The following is a 17,470-nucleotide window of genomic DNA, read 5'->3' as shown; positions in this document are numbered from 1 at the left end:
AAGGTGTTGTCTTGGATGATGTGGCTTTGAATTTCTCGTAATCTGATTTCATTATTTTCCAAAACCAAGTTTACAATGGCAGCTTCCTCTACCCCGGTGAACATTTGGCCCCTTCCTCCACCATGGTGTCGTCTCTCAGTCCTTTAGAAAAAATAAAATAAAAATATATATAGGGTTTGGACAATGCAGCCTAAATATTTTCCCCCACAGTAGAGTACATTGTACAGGAAACTTGTACAGTTCATGAATGGCTGATGTCATACACTAAGTAAACAGGTGTCACTCAACTGATACACTATGACATGGGGTATACTACATGTGTACTACATGAAATTTTGGTTACATACCTGTTCTCCAGTCTAAAGGTCCGGATGACAGAGGCGACAGTAAAACGGCTCAAGTTTGGCTGCACTCTCTGTCCAGCCTCACGCATTGTCAACCCATGGTTGATGACATGATCTACTAAGTTTGCTCTGATTTCATTTGAAAGTGTTTGTCTTCTTTGGCCATGAACTCCTCTACCTGCTCTACCCCTACCTCTCACTCTTCCTCCCCCTCTTATTCTCAACCTCCCTCTTCCTCTTCCTCTTCCTCTCTCTGCAATGTCTTCCATTGTTGTTGTAAAAAAAAAAAGGTTCTCATCTGTGGTCTTTTCATAGTGCTTACATCCTGATTGAAGTGTTAACAATTAACCACTGAGGTGTTTGGCCAGGTGGCACATGTAATTGGCCAATTAGCTCATGTAGTGTCATTTTGAATGGCAGTGTTTTGAAATGGCAAACATGTGACTTTATGTCAGATTGTTGTGTCTTATGCAGAGAACTGTATTTAGTGAATTTAAAAAGTGCTATTTTGAAATGCAAAATGTGTGTAAAACAGAAAAGGTGTTTAGACTTTTGGAGACTTGAGAAGTTTTGCTCTCTGTGTGTCAGTTTAAATAATTGTGCTGTGCATGTCATTTTAGTGTGTTAGCAATTGGAAAAAGCTGTAATATTATTCCTTTCAGTGCACCTAATAAATAGTCTTTTATCAGTTAGTAAAGACAGTTTCAAGTAATATTGCAAAATATATAAAACAAAACATCCTCTTTAGCACCTTTAAGAAACTACATAGGCCTACTGACTTTTAATTCCTTACCTCATTTCTGCTCTCTCTGTCATTCTCTCTCTCTCTATCTGTCTCTTTCTTAAGTGCTTGCTTCCTTGCTGGTAATTACAAATAAACTTATATAGTGCAAAATAGCAGCCATTTATATACTTACTTCTGACAAGGTTACAATACAATGACAAGGTAGTCTATTACTTATGTTGAACACTACTAAAAAAAAACTGTAAAACTGTGGGAACCTTTTCTGCTATATAGCAAAGAATAGGGATGGGTGATATGACCAAAATCTTAATTTTACTTCACAGTAACAATATATGGCATGGTTTCACAATTATCAATATCAGTTTTGATACCACAGCAAAAACTGAATTTCAAACTCTTTTGATGTTTTTTTTTTTTTTTTTACGCAAGTAGTATAGTAACTTTTATGTTTATTTAATGTAAAGTTTATTTGTTTCTATATACATAATTAGAAAATATAAAGTTTATCTAAGAAATCATTTGGCACTTTTTTTTGGTGAACAATAAAACTAAAAGTGTAGTGTATCATTCATCATTGTCATCACAAATGCACACAATCACTACACTAAACTGATGGAGACAGACAATGATTAACCTAATTATTTCGTCTCTACATAAACAAAAATTTGCATAGATGGGAAAACCCAATCACAATTTGGAAATGTGTCCAGTTACATTTTCATAAAGCACCATCTTTGTAAAATTTAAAATGTTTACATTTACAAAATGAGCCTGCATAGCAGAAATAATGAATAAAGTAATGGTCTGTGTTTACAGTTTTTTACGATTGCTTACACAGTAAAATTAAACTTTTCCCACAATTAGCAAAACCTTACACTCAAGGAGCAAAACACAAAGCTAGATCTGCACAACTATAAGCACATTCTCAGCCTCACACTTTTTGCAAAACACTACACACATTGTTTTGCACAACACTAAACACACTTCTCTACATTAGACACAGAAATCTAACATAATGTCACTTCTGTGCCATTTCAAGACACTGCTTTCCAAAATACCACACCTATAAACCAATTGATCAAACACAGCCGTCAGGTGTGAAGACACTTGGGTGCTTAACAGTAAACTCAACAATCAGGTGCTATAGTACTATAAAAAGGTAAAATGTGAGTTTATGAGTCTTCAACAAAATGAAAGGCAATGTTGCAGTAAGAGGGAGAGGGAGAAACATAATTTTGAATCATTTTGAATGTCCCGGGCCAACGCGGTGGTAACCCAGCTAACAGGGAACGTTTCCATAACTTTCACTAACGTTATGTTACAGTTTTTTCCAATTGCTAACACACTAAAATGACATGCACAGCACAATTATTTAAACTGACACACAGAGAGCAAAACTTCTTCTCAAGTCTCCAAAAGTCTAAACACCTTTTCTGTTTTACACACATTTTGCATTTCAAAATAGCACTTTTTAAATTCACTAAATACAGTTCTCTGCATAAGACACAACAATCTGACATAAAGTCACATGTTTGCCATTTCAAAACACTGCCATTCAAAATGACACTACATGAGCTAATTGGCCAATTACATGTGCCACCTGGCCAAACACCTCAGTGGTTAATTGTTAACACTTCAATCAGGATGTAAGCACTATGAAAAGACCACAGGTGAGAACCTTTTTTTTTACAACAACAATGGAAGACATTGCAGAGAGAGGAAGAGGAAGAGGAAGAGGAAGAGGAAGAGGAAGAGGGAGGTTGAGAATAAGAGGGGGAGGAAGAGTGAGAGGTAACGGTAGAGCAGGTAGAGGAGTTCATGGCCAAAGAAGACAAACACTTTCAAATGAAATCAGAGCAACCTTAGTAGATCATGTCATCAACCATGGGTTGACAATGCGTGAGGCTGGACAGAGAGTGCAGCCAAACTTGAGCCGTTTTACTGTCGCCTCTGTCATCCGGACCTTTAGACTGGAGAACAGGTATGTAACCAAAATTTCATGTAGTACACATGTAGTATACCCCATGTCATAGTGTATCAGTTGGGTGACACCTGTTTACTTAGTGTATGACATCAGCCATTCATGAACTGTACAAGTTTCCTGTACAATGTACTCTACTGTGGGGGAAAATATTTAGGCTGCATTGTCCAAGCCCTATATATATTTTTATTTTATTTTTTCTAAAGGACTGAGAGACGACACCATGGTGGAGGAAGGGGCCAAATGTTCACCGGGGTACAGGAAGCTGCCATTGTAAACTTGGTTTTGGAAAATAATGAAATCAGATTACGAGAAATTCAAAGCCACATCATCCAAGACAACACCTTATTCAACAACATTCAACGAGTTAGTCTGTCCACATTGGCTCGCATTATCAAGCGAAACCAAATCAGAATGAAACAACTTTATAAGGTGCCGTTTGAGAGAAACTCTCAAAGAAACAAAGAGTTCAGACGAGCATATGTGGATGTAAGTACTATATTGACTGCAGTACACTACACACAACATTGTTTCCCAGTGTACTGGATAACACCATATTGAGTGATTTTTGTTCTTTGTTTTCAGGGAGTACTGGAAATGGATGCTCATGCAATCCCACATGAGTTCATCTTTATAGATGAGGCTGGGTTCAACCTAGCAAAGACCAGAAGAAGAGGGAGAAACCTCATTGGCCACAGAGCCATTATAGATGTTCCTGGCCAACGTGGTGGGAACATCACAATGTGCGCTGCCATCTCCAATATGCATGGTGTCCTCCACCGTCATGCCAAACTTGGACCATACAACACAGCCCATATTCTCACATTTCTGGACAGACTTCACAACATTCTCATACCACCAGAGCGTATGAATGATGCAGACCATCAAAGAAACCGGTACGTTGTAGTATGGGACAACGTGAGCTTTCATCGTGCAGCCCCAGTCCAAAACTGGTTTGCTGACCACCCAACATTTCTCGTGCAATACCTCCCACCATACTCACCATTTCTGAACCCCATAGAAGAATTCTTTTCGGCATGGCGGTGGAAGGTATACGACCGGCAGCCCTTTGTGCGCATGCCTCTTGTGCAGGCCATGGAAGAGGCATGTGATGAGATTGATGTGGGTGCAATTCAGGGATGGATAAGGCACTCAAGGCGCTTCTTCCCTCGATGTCTGGCAAGGGAAGATATTGCCTGTGATGTTGACGAGGCGTTGTGGCCAGACCCGGCTGTGCGGCAAGATTCTGCCTAATTATTTTTCTTGCCTTTTTTTTTGTTTGTTTTTTTTACTGTAATATATTTTTTTTCAGAAATTTTCTTTTTCAGTTTACTTTTTTTGTAAGAATATTTTTGTTCAGTCCCATGTAAATATATCTGCTGTGCTTATGTTGTACTGACTTGTTTACTGTAGTGAAGGAAAAAAAATAAAAATGTTGCAACAGCATGTGTGTGTATCTGCAAATATTTCTGTGCATGTGAACAATCTGATACATATTTTAGTATTATGGCAAAGCATACTAAAGATGGGTGTGCTTTTCATTATGCCCAACAGTGTGTAGGTGGTTAGGCAAAAATCTGGTAATATGAATGAAGTGTGTGCCATTTCATGCAAAAGTTTGATTTTGATAATGCTCTGTGTAGTTTCGGTTGCAGTGCTTCATTTTGCAGGATATATGAGGTATTTTGCAGTTTGGGTGTGTGGTTTTGTGAATTGTGTTAAGTGTTTTGATAAAACCAGACTAGTTTGAAAAATTGTGTGTTAGCAATTGGAAAAAACTGTAAAGTTTTGTAAATGTTAGAAAAAAACATTTCTAAAATAATGTTTCAAGAACATTCTTTTACAGTTTTTTCCAATTGCTAACACACAATTTTTCAAACTAGTCTGGTTTTATCAAAACACTTAACACAATTCACAAAACCACACACCCAAACTGCAAAATACCTCATATATCCTGCAAAATGAAGCACTGCAACCGAAACTACACAGAGCATTATCAAAATCAAACTTTTGCATGAAATGGCACACACTTCATTCATATTACCAGATTTTTGCCTAACCACCTACACACTGTTGGGCATAATGAAAAGCACCCCCATCTTTAGTATGCTTTGCCATAATACTAAAATATGTATCAGATTGTTCACATGCACAGAAATATTTGCAGATACACACACATGCTGTTGCAACATTTTTATTTTTTTTCCTTCACTACAGTAAACAAGTCAGTACAACATAAGCACAGCAGATATATTTACATGGGACTGAACAAAAATATTCTTACAAAAAAAGTAAACTGAAAAAGAAAATTTCTGAAAAAAATATATTACATTAAAAAAAAAAAAAAAACGGCAAGAAAAATAATTAGGCAGCATCTTGCCGCACAGCCGGGTCTGGCCACAACGCCTCGTCAACATCACAGGCAATATCTTCCCTTGCCAGACATCGAGGGAAGAAGCGCCTTGAGTGCCTTATCCATCCCTGAATTGCACCCACATCAATCTCATCACATGCCTCTTCCATGGCCTGCACAAGAGGCATGCGCACAAAGGGCTGCCGGTCGTATACCTTCCACCGCCATGCCGAAAAGAATTCTTCTATGGGGTTCAGAAATGGTGAGTATGGTGGGAGGTATTGCACGAGAAATGTTGGGTGGTCAGCAAACCAGTTTTGGACTGGGGCTGCACGATGAAAGCTCACGTTGTCCCATACTACAACGTACCGGTTTCTTTGATGGTCTGCATCATTCATACGCTCTGGTGGTATGAGAATGTTGTGAAGTCTGTCCAGAAATACACTGGGAAACAATGTTGTGTGTAGTGTACTGCAGTCAATATAGTACTTACATCCACATATGCTCGTCTGAACTCTTTGTTTCTTTGAGAGTTTCTCTCAAACGGCACCTTATAAAGTTGTTTCATTCTGATTTGGTTTCGCTTGAGAATGCGAGCCAATGTGGACAGACTAACTCGTTGAATGTTGTTGAATAAGGTGTTGTCTTGGATGATGTGGCTTTGAATTTCTCGTAATCTGATTTCATTATTTTCCAAAACCAAGTTTACAATGGCAGCTTCCTGTACCCCGGTGAACATTTGGCCCCTTCCTCCACCATGGTGTCGTCTCTCAGTCCTTTAGAAAAAATAAAATAAAAATATATATAGGGCTTGGACAATGCAGCCTAAATATTTTCCCCCACAGTAGAGTACATTGTACAGGAAACTTGTACAGTTCATGAATGGCTGATGTCATACACTAAGTAAACAGGTGTCACCCAACTGATACACTATGACATGGGGTATACTACATGTGTACTACATGAAATTTTGGTTACATACCTGTTCTCCAGTCTAAAGGTCCGGATGACAGAGGCGACAGTAAAACGGCTCAAGTTTGGCTGCACTCTCTGTCCAGCCTCACGCATTGTCAACCCATGGTTGATGACATGATCTACTAAGGTTGCTCTGATTTCATTTGAAAGTGTTTGTCTTCTTTGGCCATGAACTCCTCTACCTGCTCTACCCCTACCTCTCACTCTTCCTCCCCCTCTTATTCTCAACCTCCCTCTTCCTCTTCCTCTTCCTCTTCCTCTCTGCAATGTCTTCCATTGTTGTTGTAAAAAAAAAAGGTTCTCACCTGTGGTCTTTTCATAGTGCTTACATCCTGATTGAAGTGTTAACAATTAACCACTGAGGTGTTTGGCCAGGTGGCACATGTAATTGGCCAATTAGCTCATGTAGTGTCATTTTGAATGGCAGTGTTTTGAAATGGCAAACATGTGACTTTATATCAGATTGTTGTGTCTTATGCAGAGAACTGTATTTAGTGAATTTAAAAAGTGCTATTTTGAAATGCAAAATGTGTGTAAAACAGAAAAGGTGTTTAGACTTTTGGAGACTTGAGAAGAAGTTTTGCTCTCTGTGTGTCAGTTTAAATAATTGTGCTGTGCATGTCATTTTAGTGTGTTAGCAATTGGAAAAAACTGTAATCGACATTTTTTGACGAGGGCAGCAGGGATGTTCCCTAAAAAAAAAAAAATATGGTTTCCTAAATGTTCTGTGAACGTTCGCCAAATAACATCCCCCAAACCTTAAAAGAGCTCCACATTGTGACCGTCTCTGAACGTTCTGAACGTTCTTATTAGACAACGTCCTTAACACCAGTGGGGATGTTTTGAGAATGTTCTGGGAACGTAAAATGTCTAGCGGGGCAGGGTGCTGTGAACGTTCAGAAAATAACGTTTTCATAACATTTCCAAAATGATAGAATGGAATATTCCTCTATCGTTCACATAAACCAAGAAAAAACGTTCTTAAAAACAGTTAATTTGAACGTTCCAAAAATATTACAAAATAACGTTTTTATAACATTTCCAAAATTATAGAATGGAATGTTCCTCTAACGTTAACATAAACCAAGAAAAAACATTCTTGATACATTAAAAAACTGGACGTTTTGAACGTTTAGAAAACATTCCGAAATAACGTTTTCATAACATTTCCAAAATGATAGAATGGAATGTTCCTCGAATGTTTTTTCTTGGTTTATGTTAACGTTATTGATACATTAAAAAAACTGGACGTTTTGAACGTTTAGAAAACATTCCAAAATAACGTTTTCATAACTTAAAGAAACAAAACGTTAACAAAACGTTCTGACAACTCCTTTTTGTTAGCTGGGAACATCCCAATGTACTGTATGTTGCAATCACACAGAATGTGGTCCTCCACCTGCATGCCAACTTAGGCTCTTACAACACGGCCCACATATTCACATTTTAGACAGAAATCAAAAGCACAAAATTGTCACAGCAGAAGACCAAATGGATGCAGAGCAGATGAGATACATTGTCATATGGGACAATATAAATTTCCACCTATCTGCCCTGCTCAAAAAACTGGTTTCATTAGCATCCACAATTTTTACTCCAATACATCCCACCATACGGTCCCTTCCTTAAACCCATTGAGGAGTTTTTTGTTTGTTTGTTTGTTTGTTGTTTTTTTTGGCATGGAAGGTTTACAATCTCCAGCCTTCTGTCAGGATGTGCCTCATTCAAGCCATGGAGAAGGCCTGACTGAACTGATGCAGGATCTGTGAAAGGATGGATTCACCTTTCAAGAAGATTCTTCCCTCGCTGTCTTGCGTGAAAGGACATCGCCTGAGATGTGGATGAAGCGCTATGGCCAGATCCAGCTAGGCCAAGAGATGATGCTTTGGTGTTTTGTCTCCACAAATATTTTTGTTCGTATAATATATTATATTTAGAATATGTTCTAATTTTCAGTGCAAAATATAACCTTTGAAAAGGCATTGATGTATTGAATGGTTTTACAATGTGGTGAGAAATTATATATATATATGTTGTGTTAATTGTGTGTAGTGTTTTGACAAACCGGGCCCTGTTTTCAAAATTGTGCTTAAGCAATCGTAAAAAACTGTAATACAATCGTTAATTGAAATAAAATAATTAATGAATTAAAAAACATTTATAACATAGTATTGTTCAATTTAGTGTTATACATATGTTATCATATTAATATGTTTTGTTCTAATGTCTCAAGTCACAATTTCAAGTTTACTGGGTTTAACTTGATTATTTGGTAAGGGTTTAAGAAGTGTACTAAAAAACTTTTTCACATGTGTCGTCAAAATGACCTACAACCTAATCAGTTTACATGTGAAGAAATCCATGTATTTCACAAACTTCTCACAAGACGAGTGTTTGACATAGTATAAGAGGTGTTTGACAAATTATTCGGCAAACTACTTCCTCTCATTGCTGCTTTTTGGTGGTTTGGAGAACAATTACTCAGAGTCGCCCTCTGTCGTTTCACAGAATTATACAACAGAGAACACGTCAAGCATAAACTAGTCTGGTCTGAACTAGTTGATGCATGAAAACAACACCCCGATAAAGAGGTTGACTGTCTCAAAGTATTTTGAGTATTTTGAAAATACAAAAATACTCATCTTAAATGTATTTAAATACAAATTACATTTGATTTTTTTCCAAAGGCTTTAAAATACAAAATACAAAATAGTATTTTGTATTTCAAATACGTATTTTAAATACATGTTTCTGAAATACTGCCCATCCCTGACTGTGTGTAGAGTTTTGCAACAAGTGTGAGGTTGACAATGTGCTTATAGTTGTGCAAATATGGGCTGATGTTTTGCTTCTTGAGTGTAAGGTTTTGCTAATAGTGTACTACTTTTAATTTTAGTGTGTAAGCAATCGTAAAAAAACTGTAATTATTGTGCCTTTTGCCCCAACAGCAGGGGCCTTTTTACCCCAAATACCATACTTTTACATATTCTTCCGTTATTGAAAAACTGTTGCTTGAATTACCTTGAACAAAACTAAAAATCATTAAGAAGACTTTTGTCTGAAAATACGAACATTAATTTAATCAATTCTCAGTTGCTTCTTAAATCAACAACATTTAAAAAAAACATCACACATTAGATCAAACTACCTCAGAATCAACTTTGCATTGCTGCCCGCGATCGCGTCAAGGATCAGACAAATTTACACATGCATCTTGAAAAGCGGATATTTAGGAAAGTGCTGTGGCAAGTTTTTGTGCCATCTAGTGGTTAAGAGGAAAATAAAATCAAAGGCGCCTTTTGCCCCGTTCTACCCTACTATCGATACTTAGCAAAAACTAATGCTAATTAATGTAAAGTCAGCAATACAAAAATAACAAAGAAAGTAATTACAAACAAATCTGACAAAAAAAATACAACAGAACAAAAATACAAATTAGAGTTTTTGAAACTATGGCTCCATTTCTCAAGCTCCACATACAAAACCACACAACGTGCAACACATATCTTTCAAAAGCAAAAAGTTCATTCAAAACTATTTAAAACAGTCAATCAAATGCAAAAATAACTGGCAGATGAGTGAAGACACAAGTGGGAATCCAATATCAGATGAGAAGAACACACACAGTCAGTCACTGATGATGATGAATAACTTTCATTTTCTTTGTTGTAGACAGACGAGGGGATCCAGAGAAGGAGACTGGAGATGAGGATCACACAGGTAGATAAAAACAGGTAGGTATCCGGATGAGGAACACAGAGGAAGTCCAAGATGAGACTAGATAATGTGTTTGGTGAGTACTTAAATACTGTGCAGTTTAGATCAGTGACAGGTGCATGGTGATTAGTAATTGGGTGATCGGGAATGTTGATACTGGGTGAGGATGGAGCCTGGTGATTCTGTGACAGTACCCCCCTTTCCATGGTCCGCTCCTAAGGGCTGAAGAATCCAACGACGATGACGTGGGCGACCCCTGCTGCACGGTGCTGGTTTATCAGGGTGAGTACTGTGAAAGGTGGTGAGTAGCTCGGGGTCCAAGATGTCACTTCTAGGCACCCAAGAATGTTCTTCAGGACCAAAGCCTTCCCAGTCAACCAAGTAATCCAAAGCATCACCATGGCTTCGGGAGTCAAGGACCTCTTGCACAATGATGACTGTCATCAGGCTCTGTGGGAGAAGGAGAAACAGGTGAGTGGTAGAGTTTTACCGGAGATACATGGAAAACTGGGTGTATAGGATACCGATCTGGGAGTTTGAGTTGGAAGGATACTAGATTGATCTCCTTGATTTCAAAGGGGCCAATGTACCTGGGACTCAGCTTTTTACTGGGTAGACGTAACCTGATATTTTTGGTTGACAGCCATACCTTCTCACCAGGATGAAAACTGTGAGCGGATGTTCTGCGGGTGTCAGCATGATGTTTCTGCCTCCAAATGGCGCTCCGCAGATGATGGGCTGAGTCCCAGACCCTCTGGATCCAGTGATTGACAGATGGTACGTCTAATGGTTCTTTAGACCATGGGAACATGGGTGGCTGGTGATAAAGTACACACTGGAATGGAGTAAGGCCTGAAGCTTGTTGGCGGAGTGAATTTTGTGCATACTCGGCCCATACTAGAAACTGGCTCCAGAAGTTCTGGTGGTTATGGCAGAAGGTTCGGAGGAAGCGGACGATCTCCTGTACCTTCCGTTCTGTCAGCCCATTCATCTGTTGGTGATGACCATAAGTCTGTCTTCAGGTTATATCTAGGTGTTTCATGAAGGCTTTCCATACTGTGGAGATGAACTGGCGGGCTCTATCGGGTACAATGTCCTCAGGTATCCCGAAATATCTGAACACATGATTGAACAGAAGTTTGGCAGTTTCCATGGTTATAGGTAAACCTTTCAGGGGAAGACAGGATTTAGAAAACCAGTCAACAATCACTAGGATGCAAGTGTTATCTTGAGAAGCTGGAAGATCCATGATGAAATCAACTCCTAGATGTGACCAGGGACGATTAGACACAGGCAGAGGAAGGAGTTTACCGGAAGGTAGATGTTGTGGTGTTTTGGAGATGGAGCAATCCATACATCCACTCACGAACAGATAGCCGATTAGTAGGACTCTCGATGGAGGTAGAACACACTGCAACCTTTAATGGTTCTTTCTGTAGATGAAGAGGAAGTGAAGGAAAACAGGAAGAATTACATTATCACTCCATTTCTTAATCTCACCAGTTTCCCAAGAGAGCTCTGGATGATGTTGAATTAACCACGGTCGCCCTAGGACAATATCCGCAGTAGAATTCTCCAGAACCAGTAAAGAGATTTTTTTTTTGGTGTGGTACACCCACACCCAGAAGGAGAGGTCAAGCCCTGAACCGGATCTTGGAACGATTAACCCTCTGGAGTCTGAGGCTGATTTGGGGCTTGGAGAAGTTTTGACATGCCCTGAAATGTATGCTTTTTTCGGTTGTTCATAAACATATAAATGACAAAAGTGTCATTACACTGTATTCAGCACAAACTAGGCTACAATAATATGTGAGGAACATGTATGTACATGTTTGTATTTTTGAAGGAATAATGTTTATGCGTGGTTATTGAAGAAACAAAAAACTTAAGTCACTGAAATAAGGCCAAAAAAAGTATATTAAATCTGTGTTCACAAGACTTCTGGTTATTGGAGGTTGTAGACTAGAGTTTTTGCTTCAGAATTATGTAAAAATTATGCTGACTACTCTTTCATATAAAACAATAGAGAGATTTTAATTTTGTAAGACACTTTTTGTCAAGAAACACAGTATGCGTGGAGGCGTGAATCTGCATGAATAATGGACCATTTACACATGAGAAGACAAAAGAATTGCATAATAATGACCTGAAATGACTTGCATATTAATGAGGCCTTTCAGTCAGGTAGGCTGTGAAAAACCCTCTGTAATCATGTCTCAGCTCATCATAAACAGCAATACTGTGAAATATTATTACAATTTAAAATAATTGTATTCTATTATATTCTTTAAAATATAATTTATTTCTGTGATGCAAAGTGTCTGAACAATTATGTTACCTCTGTGGCATTTCATATAGGCTTTTAGCTTAAAAGCATGCACACTTGGAGAAATATTGATGGATTCTTATATATTTATGTTAATTTTCTATACTGAGAAGTAATATTTATCGTCATCACTATGAGTGCTGGATACTGTGTTTTTAATTCATACTTGCAGCCGGAGGACGCTCTCTGTGCACATTTAGTCCACAAATTATTCTAAAGAAGAAGAGGACATTTCAGGAATGGTGTTTTTAATTCATACTTGCAGCCGGAGGGCGCTCTCTGTACACCTTTAGGCCACAAATTCATATAAAGAAGAAAAGGAACTAGGAACTAACGGCATGTCTTCTAGAGATCGCTAACCATGGCTTTACCATCCAAATAAACACTTTTCAAGACAATAAATACACGATTGAGACGATGTATGCATGTATTGCCTCTGAATTTGCCTCTGAATAGCGCTAGCTCCCTGGGCGTGGCCGCATTAGCGGGTAATGAGCTGAATCACAGACTTCTGACATGGCTCTCTTTTCATACAGATTACATAAGCACGGAATGTTTGTATTTGACTTACACGATTTAAAACCTGACATTTCAACGTTTCTTTAGACATAAGTGTCATTTTTTTTTGTCATTAGTATTCATAAGTTACAGTTCATTTTCTGAGAACTATCAGATTGGACTTCGTTCACAGGGAGACGAGAGATCAGGCATCATGTTAGTGTTTTTTACTCTTAGTGTACACAAATAAAAGAAGACATTCTATAGTTTCAATTGATATATTACTTGTGTCTCTATGCAGTATAAACAATCCCTGGGTCAGCCGTCTTCTGCGCGAATGGGTGGATTCGATCTGCATGGGTTCTGGTTCTGGAGAATATTGTGAGTCTGGTTCGAAAGCTGGATGAATTTCTCAAGACCCATGGTGTCATCATAAGTAACGAGCTGCAACTGGAATGGAGGAATAAGCCATTGACAATAAGTGGTGCGCAGCGATCTTTCATTCCAACCAGAACTTGAGAGCATATTCAGAAATAGACAGTTTTCTTTGTTGCAAATGATATGACTGGTCACCAAATGGAAGTATCACCAGCGGGCTTACCAAACACCTCCCGGAAGTAATTCATAAATTCCTCCACAGATTGTGTAGTGGGGCCAGACTGTTGCCAGTCTCAGCCCATTTCAGCACTTTTCCTGTTAACAAGGAGATAATAAAAGCTGTCTTCACTCTCTCCATAGGAAATCATTGCGGCTGCAACTCAAGGACTAGCGATCATTGTAGTAGAAATCCATTGCACTCCTCCGCCGAAACAGATTAGGGCGCCGAGTTGGCCATGGGACTAGTGACTACAGTAAGCGGCGAAGAAGTGACAGATTCAGTGACTGTTGTGGTGGTGACAGGATGGTTGAGTGTGTGATGAAGATGATCCACATGAGCTTGAAACGGGTCCAGTGGTAGTACTCAGTCTGCCATTTTGTCTAGGTCTGGTCCTCTGTCAGGAAACACAGATAAGATAATGGCAAGTAAGACAGTAAGTTTATTTATTTAAAACAGTCAATGGATTGCAGAAACAAACGGCAGATAACACAAGCGGGGATCCAATATCAGGTGAGAAGAACAACACACACACAAACAGTCACTGATAATGATGATGAATAACTTTTCTTTTCATTGTTGTAGATAGATGAGGGGATCCGGAGAAGGAGATTTGAAATGGAGAACTGGAGACAAGATCACACAGGTAGGTAACAACAGGTAGGTATCAGGATTAGGAACAAAGAGGAAGTCCAAGACGAGACTAGACAATGACTGTGTTTGGTGAGTGCTTAAATACTGTACAGGTGAGATGAGTGACAGATGGACAGTGATTAGTAATCGGGTGATTGGGAACATTGATACTGGGTGAGGGTGGAGCCTGGTGATTCTGTGAAACACACACACACACATAGTTTGTATGGCCCCCATGTGCTTGTCCTAATGAGACAATGGATGGTTTTCCTGGGTATTTCCTCCCAGATCTGGACCAGGGCATCACTGAGCTCCTGGACAGTCTGAAGTGCAACCTGGTGGTGTCGGATGGACCGAAACATAATGTCCCAGAGGTGTTCTATTGGATTTAGATCAGGCAAGCATGGGGGCCATTCAATGGTATCGATTCCTTCATCCTCCAGAAACTGCCTGCATACTCTCACCACATGAGGCCGGGCATTGTCGTGCACCAGGAGGAACCCAGGACACACTGCACCAGCGTAGGGTCTGACAGTGGGTCCAAGGATTTCATCTCGATAGCTAATGGCAGTCAGGGTGCCATTGTCTAGCCTGTAGAGGTCTGTGTGTCCCTCCATGGATATGCCTAGACCATCACTAACCCACCACCAAATTGGTCATGCTGAATGATGTTACAGGCAGCATAACGTTCTCCACAGCTTCTCCAGACCCTTTCATGTCTGTCACATGCTCAGGGTGAACCTGCTCTCATCTGAAAAGCACAGGGCACCAGTGGCGGACCTGACAATTCTGGTGTTCAATGGCAAATGCCAATCAAGCTCCACAGTGCTGGGCAGAAGATGTCAGGCCCTCAGGCCACCCTCTAGAAGTCAGTTTCTGATTGTTTGGTCAGAGATATTCACACCAGTGGCCTGCTGGAGGTCATTTTGTAGGGCTCCTGCAGTGCTCATCCTGTTCCTCCTTGCACAAAGGAGCAGTTACTAGTCCTGCTGATGGGTTAAGGACCTTCAACGGCGCTGTCCAGCTCCCCTAGAGTAACTGCCTGTCTCCTGGAATCTCCTCCATGCTCTTGAGACTGTGCTGGGAGACACAGCAAACCTTCTGGCAATGGCACATATTGATGTGCCATCCTGGAGGAGTTGGACTGCCTGTGCAACCTCTGTAGGGTCCAGTCTCATCCTCATGCTACCAATAGTGACAATGACCCTAGCCAAATGCAAAACTAGTGAAAAACAGTCAGAAAAGATGAGTAGGAAAAAAATGTCAGTGGCCTCCACCTGTAAAACCATTTCTGTTTTGGGGGTTGTCTCATTGTTGCTCATCTAGTACACCTGTTGTTAATTTCATTAACACCTAACCAGCTGAAACAGATTACAGAGTGTGTATGTGAAGTTTTAGCTCAAAATACCCCACAGATAATTTTTATAGCATGTTAAAATTGCCACTTTTTGGGGTTGACCAAAAACGCGCTGTTTCAGGCTGTACCCTTTAAATGCAAATGAGCTGCTGTGCTCGGCCTAAGAGGGCGGAGCTTCAAGAGCTCATTCTCCGGTGTCAGGATTCAGTCAGGATGCACTATAATGTCAGAAACTGCAAGTATATGCGGCGTGGGGATAGAACAGGTATAGTTTAGTTCAATTACAGTTATAACTTATATTGTCTTCTTGTTTTTATACACTATATCAGTACAAGCCTGTTTACTGATGAGTTTTATAATGTTTATTGTACTTCACACAAAATATGAAGCGTCTGTCTTCACTCTAGAAAATCACTGTATGAGCTTAATAAAACACAGTGCAAGTGTGCATTAAAATATTATCCATAAACTCTCTCTCTCCCTTGCATTAAATGTAAATGTAAATGTCATCAAGATACACAGCGAAGTACACAGAAATTTCTCGGTTACGTATGTAAAGGAGACGTACGTCAGTAGTGACCGACGAATTGGGATATTGCTAGAGAGCCCTATCAGCTTCGAGTGAACTAAAACAAGCCAACAGAATTAGCGTGCGATATTTGCATAATGCGCACCACCTCCGACAGGTGTATATAAATAGGAAGCAGATGCAATCGCAGTCTGTTTTTCGCTGAGGAGACAACTGGTGTCCGCACAACAGCGAGGGTACAGAAACTGTGGCGACGGGACGTACGTCTCTGTTCCCTCCTTCAGGGAACGAGGGTTACATATGTAACCGAGACGTTCCCTTTCAGTTGGTCACATTCGATGTACGTCAGTAGTGACCAACGAATTGGGATCCCAAATAAAGCGCCACAGTTACGAAACCCCTTCCAGTGCCCAGCGCAAGCTCTAGCCACCCGTCGCACCAATTAGGACTGTCTATGTACACACGCAGGGCGCAGACAGGACAGAGCAGAAGGCAGCGCTTGCAGGTTCACTACCTGATCTCTGAAGGGAGTGGTAGGAACCTTGGGCACATATCCAGGCCAGGGTCTCAAGATGATGTGAGAGTCACCGGGCCTGAATTCTAGGCACGATTCGTCGACCGAAAATGTGTGCAGATCCCCTACCCTCTTAAGCAAAGCCAATACAACCAGGAGGACGGTCTTAAGAGACAGTGCTTTTAACTCGACAGATTGCAAAGGTTCGAAGGGATGACCCCGGAGAGATGTAAGAACCAGGGTCAGATCCCAAGAGGGTATGGATGGAGGGCGAGGACGATTTAATCTCCTCGTCCCCCTCAGGAACCTGACGTGCTTCCCCAGGGACTTGCCATCTACTGCATGGTGATGTGCGGTGATAGCGGCAGCATACACCTTGAGGGTGGAAGGAGACAGCCTTTGCTCCAAGCCCTCTTGCAGGAAGGAAAGCACAGATCTGACCGAGCATGATCGGGGGTCCTCTCGGTGAGAGGAGCACCATTCAACGAACAGGTTCCACTTTAATGCATAGAGGCTCCTCGTGGAAGGAGCTCTAGCGGAAGTGATGGTGTCTACGACCGCTTGCAGGAGATCACTCAGAACCTCCGCATCCCATCCAGGGACCACATGTGGAGGTTCCACAGGTCAGGTCACGGGTGCCATAGGGAGCCCCGTCTCTGAGTCAGTAGGTCCTTCCTCAGAGGAGTCGGCCAGGGAGGGGCTGTCGTGAGAAGCATTAGGTCCGAAAACCAGGTCAGAGTGGGCCAGTATGGAGCCACTAACAAGACCTGCTCCTCGTCCTCCCTGACCTTGCACAGGAGCTGTGTGAGAAGGCTCACTGGGGGAAACGCATATTTGCATAGGCCCCGGAGCCAGCTGTGTGCCAGGGCATCCGTGCCGAGCGTGCCGCCGATCAGGGAATAG

At 40.6% G+C, this 17,470-nt stretch overlaps 2 protein-coding genes across 4 annotated transcripts in view; both read left to right on the top strand.

The window, feature by feature from the left end:
- Nucleotides 1-17,470, top strand: part of traf3ip2a (TRAF3 interacting protein 2a) — a 132,672-nt gene that overhangs the window by 46,946 nt on the left and 68,256 nt on the right. The gene's annotated exons all lie outside the window — the stretch shown is intronic.
- LOC137018699 (uncharacterized) lies at nt 3,293-4,656 on the top strand. The gene is made up of 2 exons (XM_067383405.1): nt 3,293-3,559; nt 3,656-4,656. Exons 1-2 carry the CDS (start codon nt 3,314-3,316, stop codon nt 4,322-4,324), a joined length of 915 nt encoding a protein of 304 aa, XP_067239506.1. The 5' UTR covers nt 3,293-3,313; the 3' UTR covers nt 4,325-4,656.

Source organism: Chanodichthys erythropterus, chromosome 4 (assembly GCF_024489055.1).
Source record: "Chanodichthys erythropterus isolate Z2021 chromosome 4, ASM2448905v1, whole genome shotgun sequence".
Taxonomy (NCBI): Eukaryota; Metazoa; Chordata; class Actinopteri; order Cypriniformes; family Xenocyprididae; genus Chanodichthys; species Chanodichthys erythropterus.
Note: the sequence above shows the minus strand (reverse complement) of the source record. Positions and strands in the feature narration are given on the sequence as shown.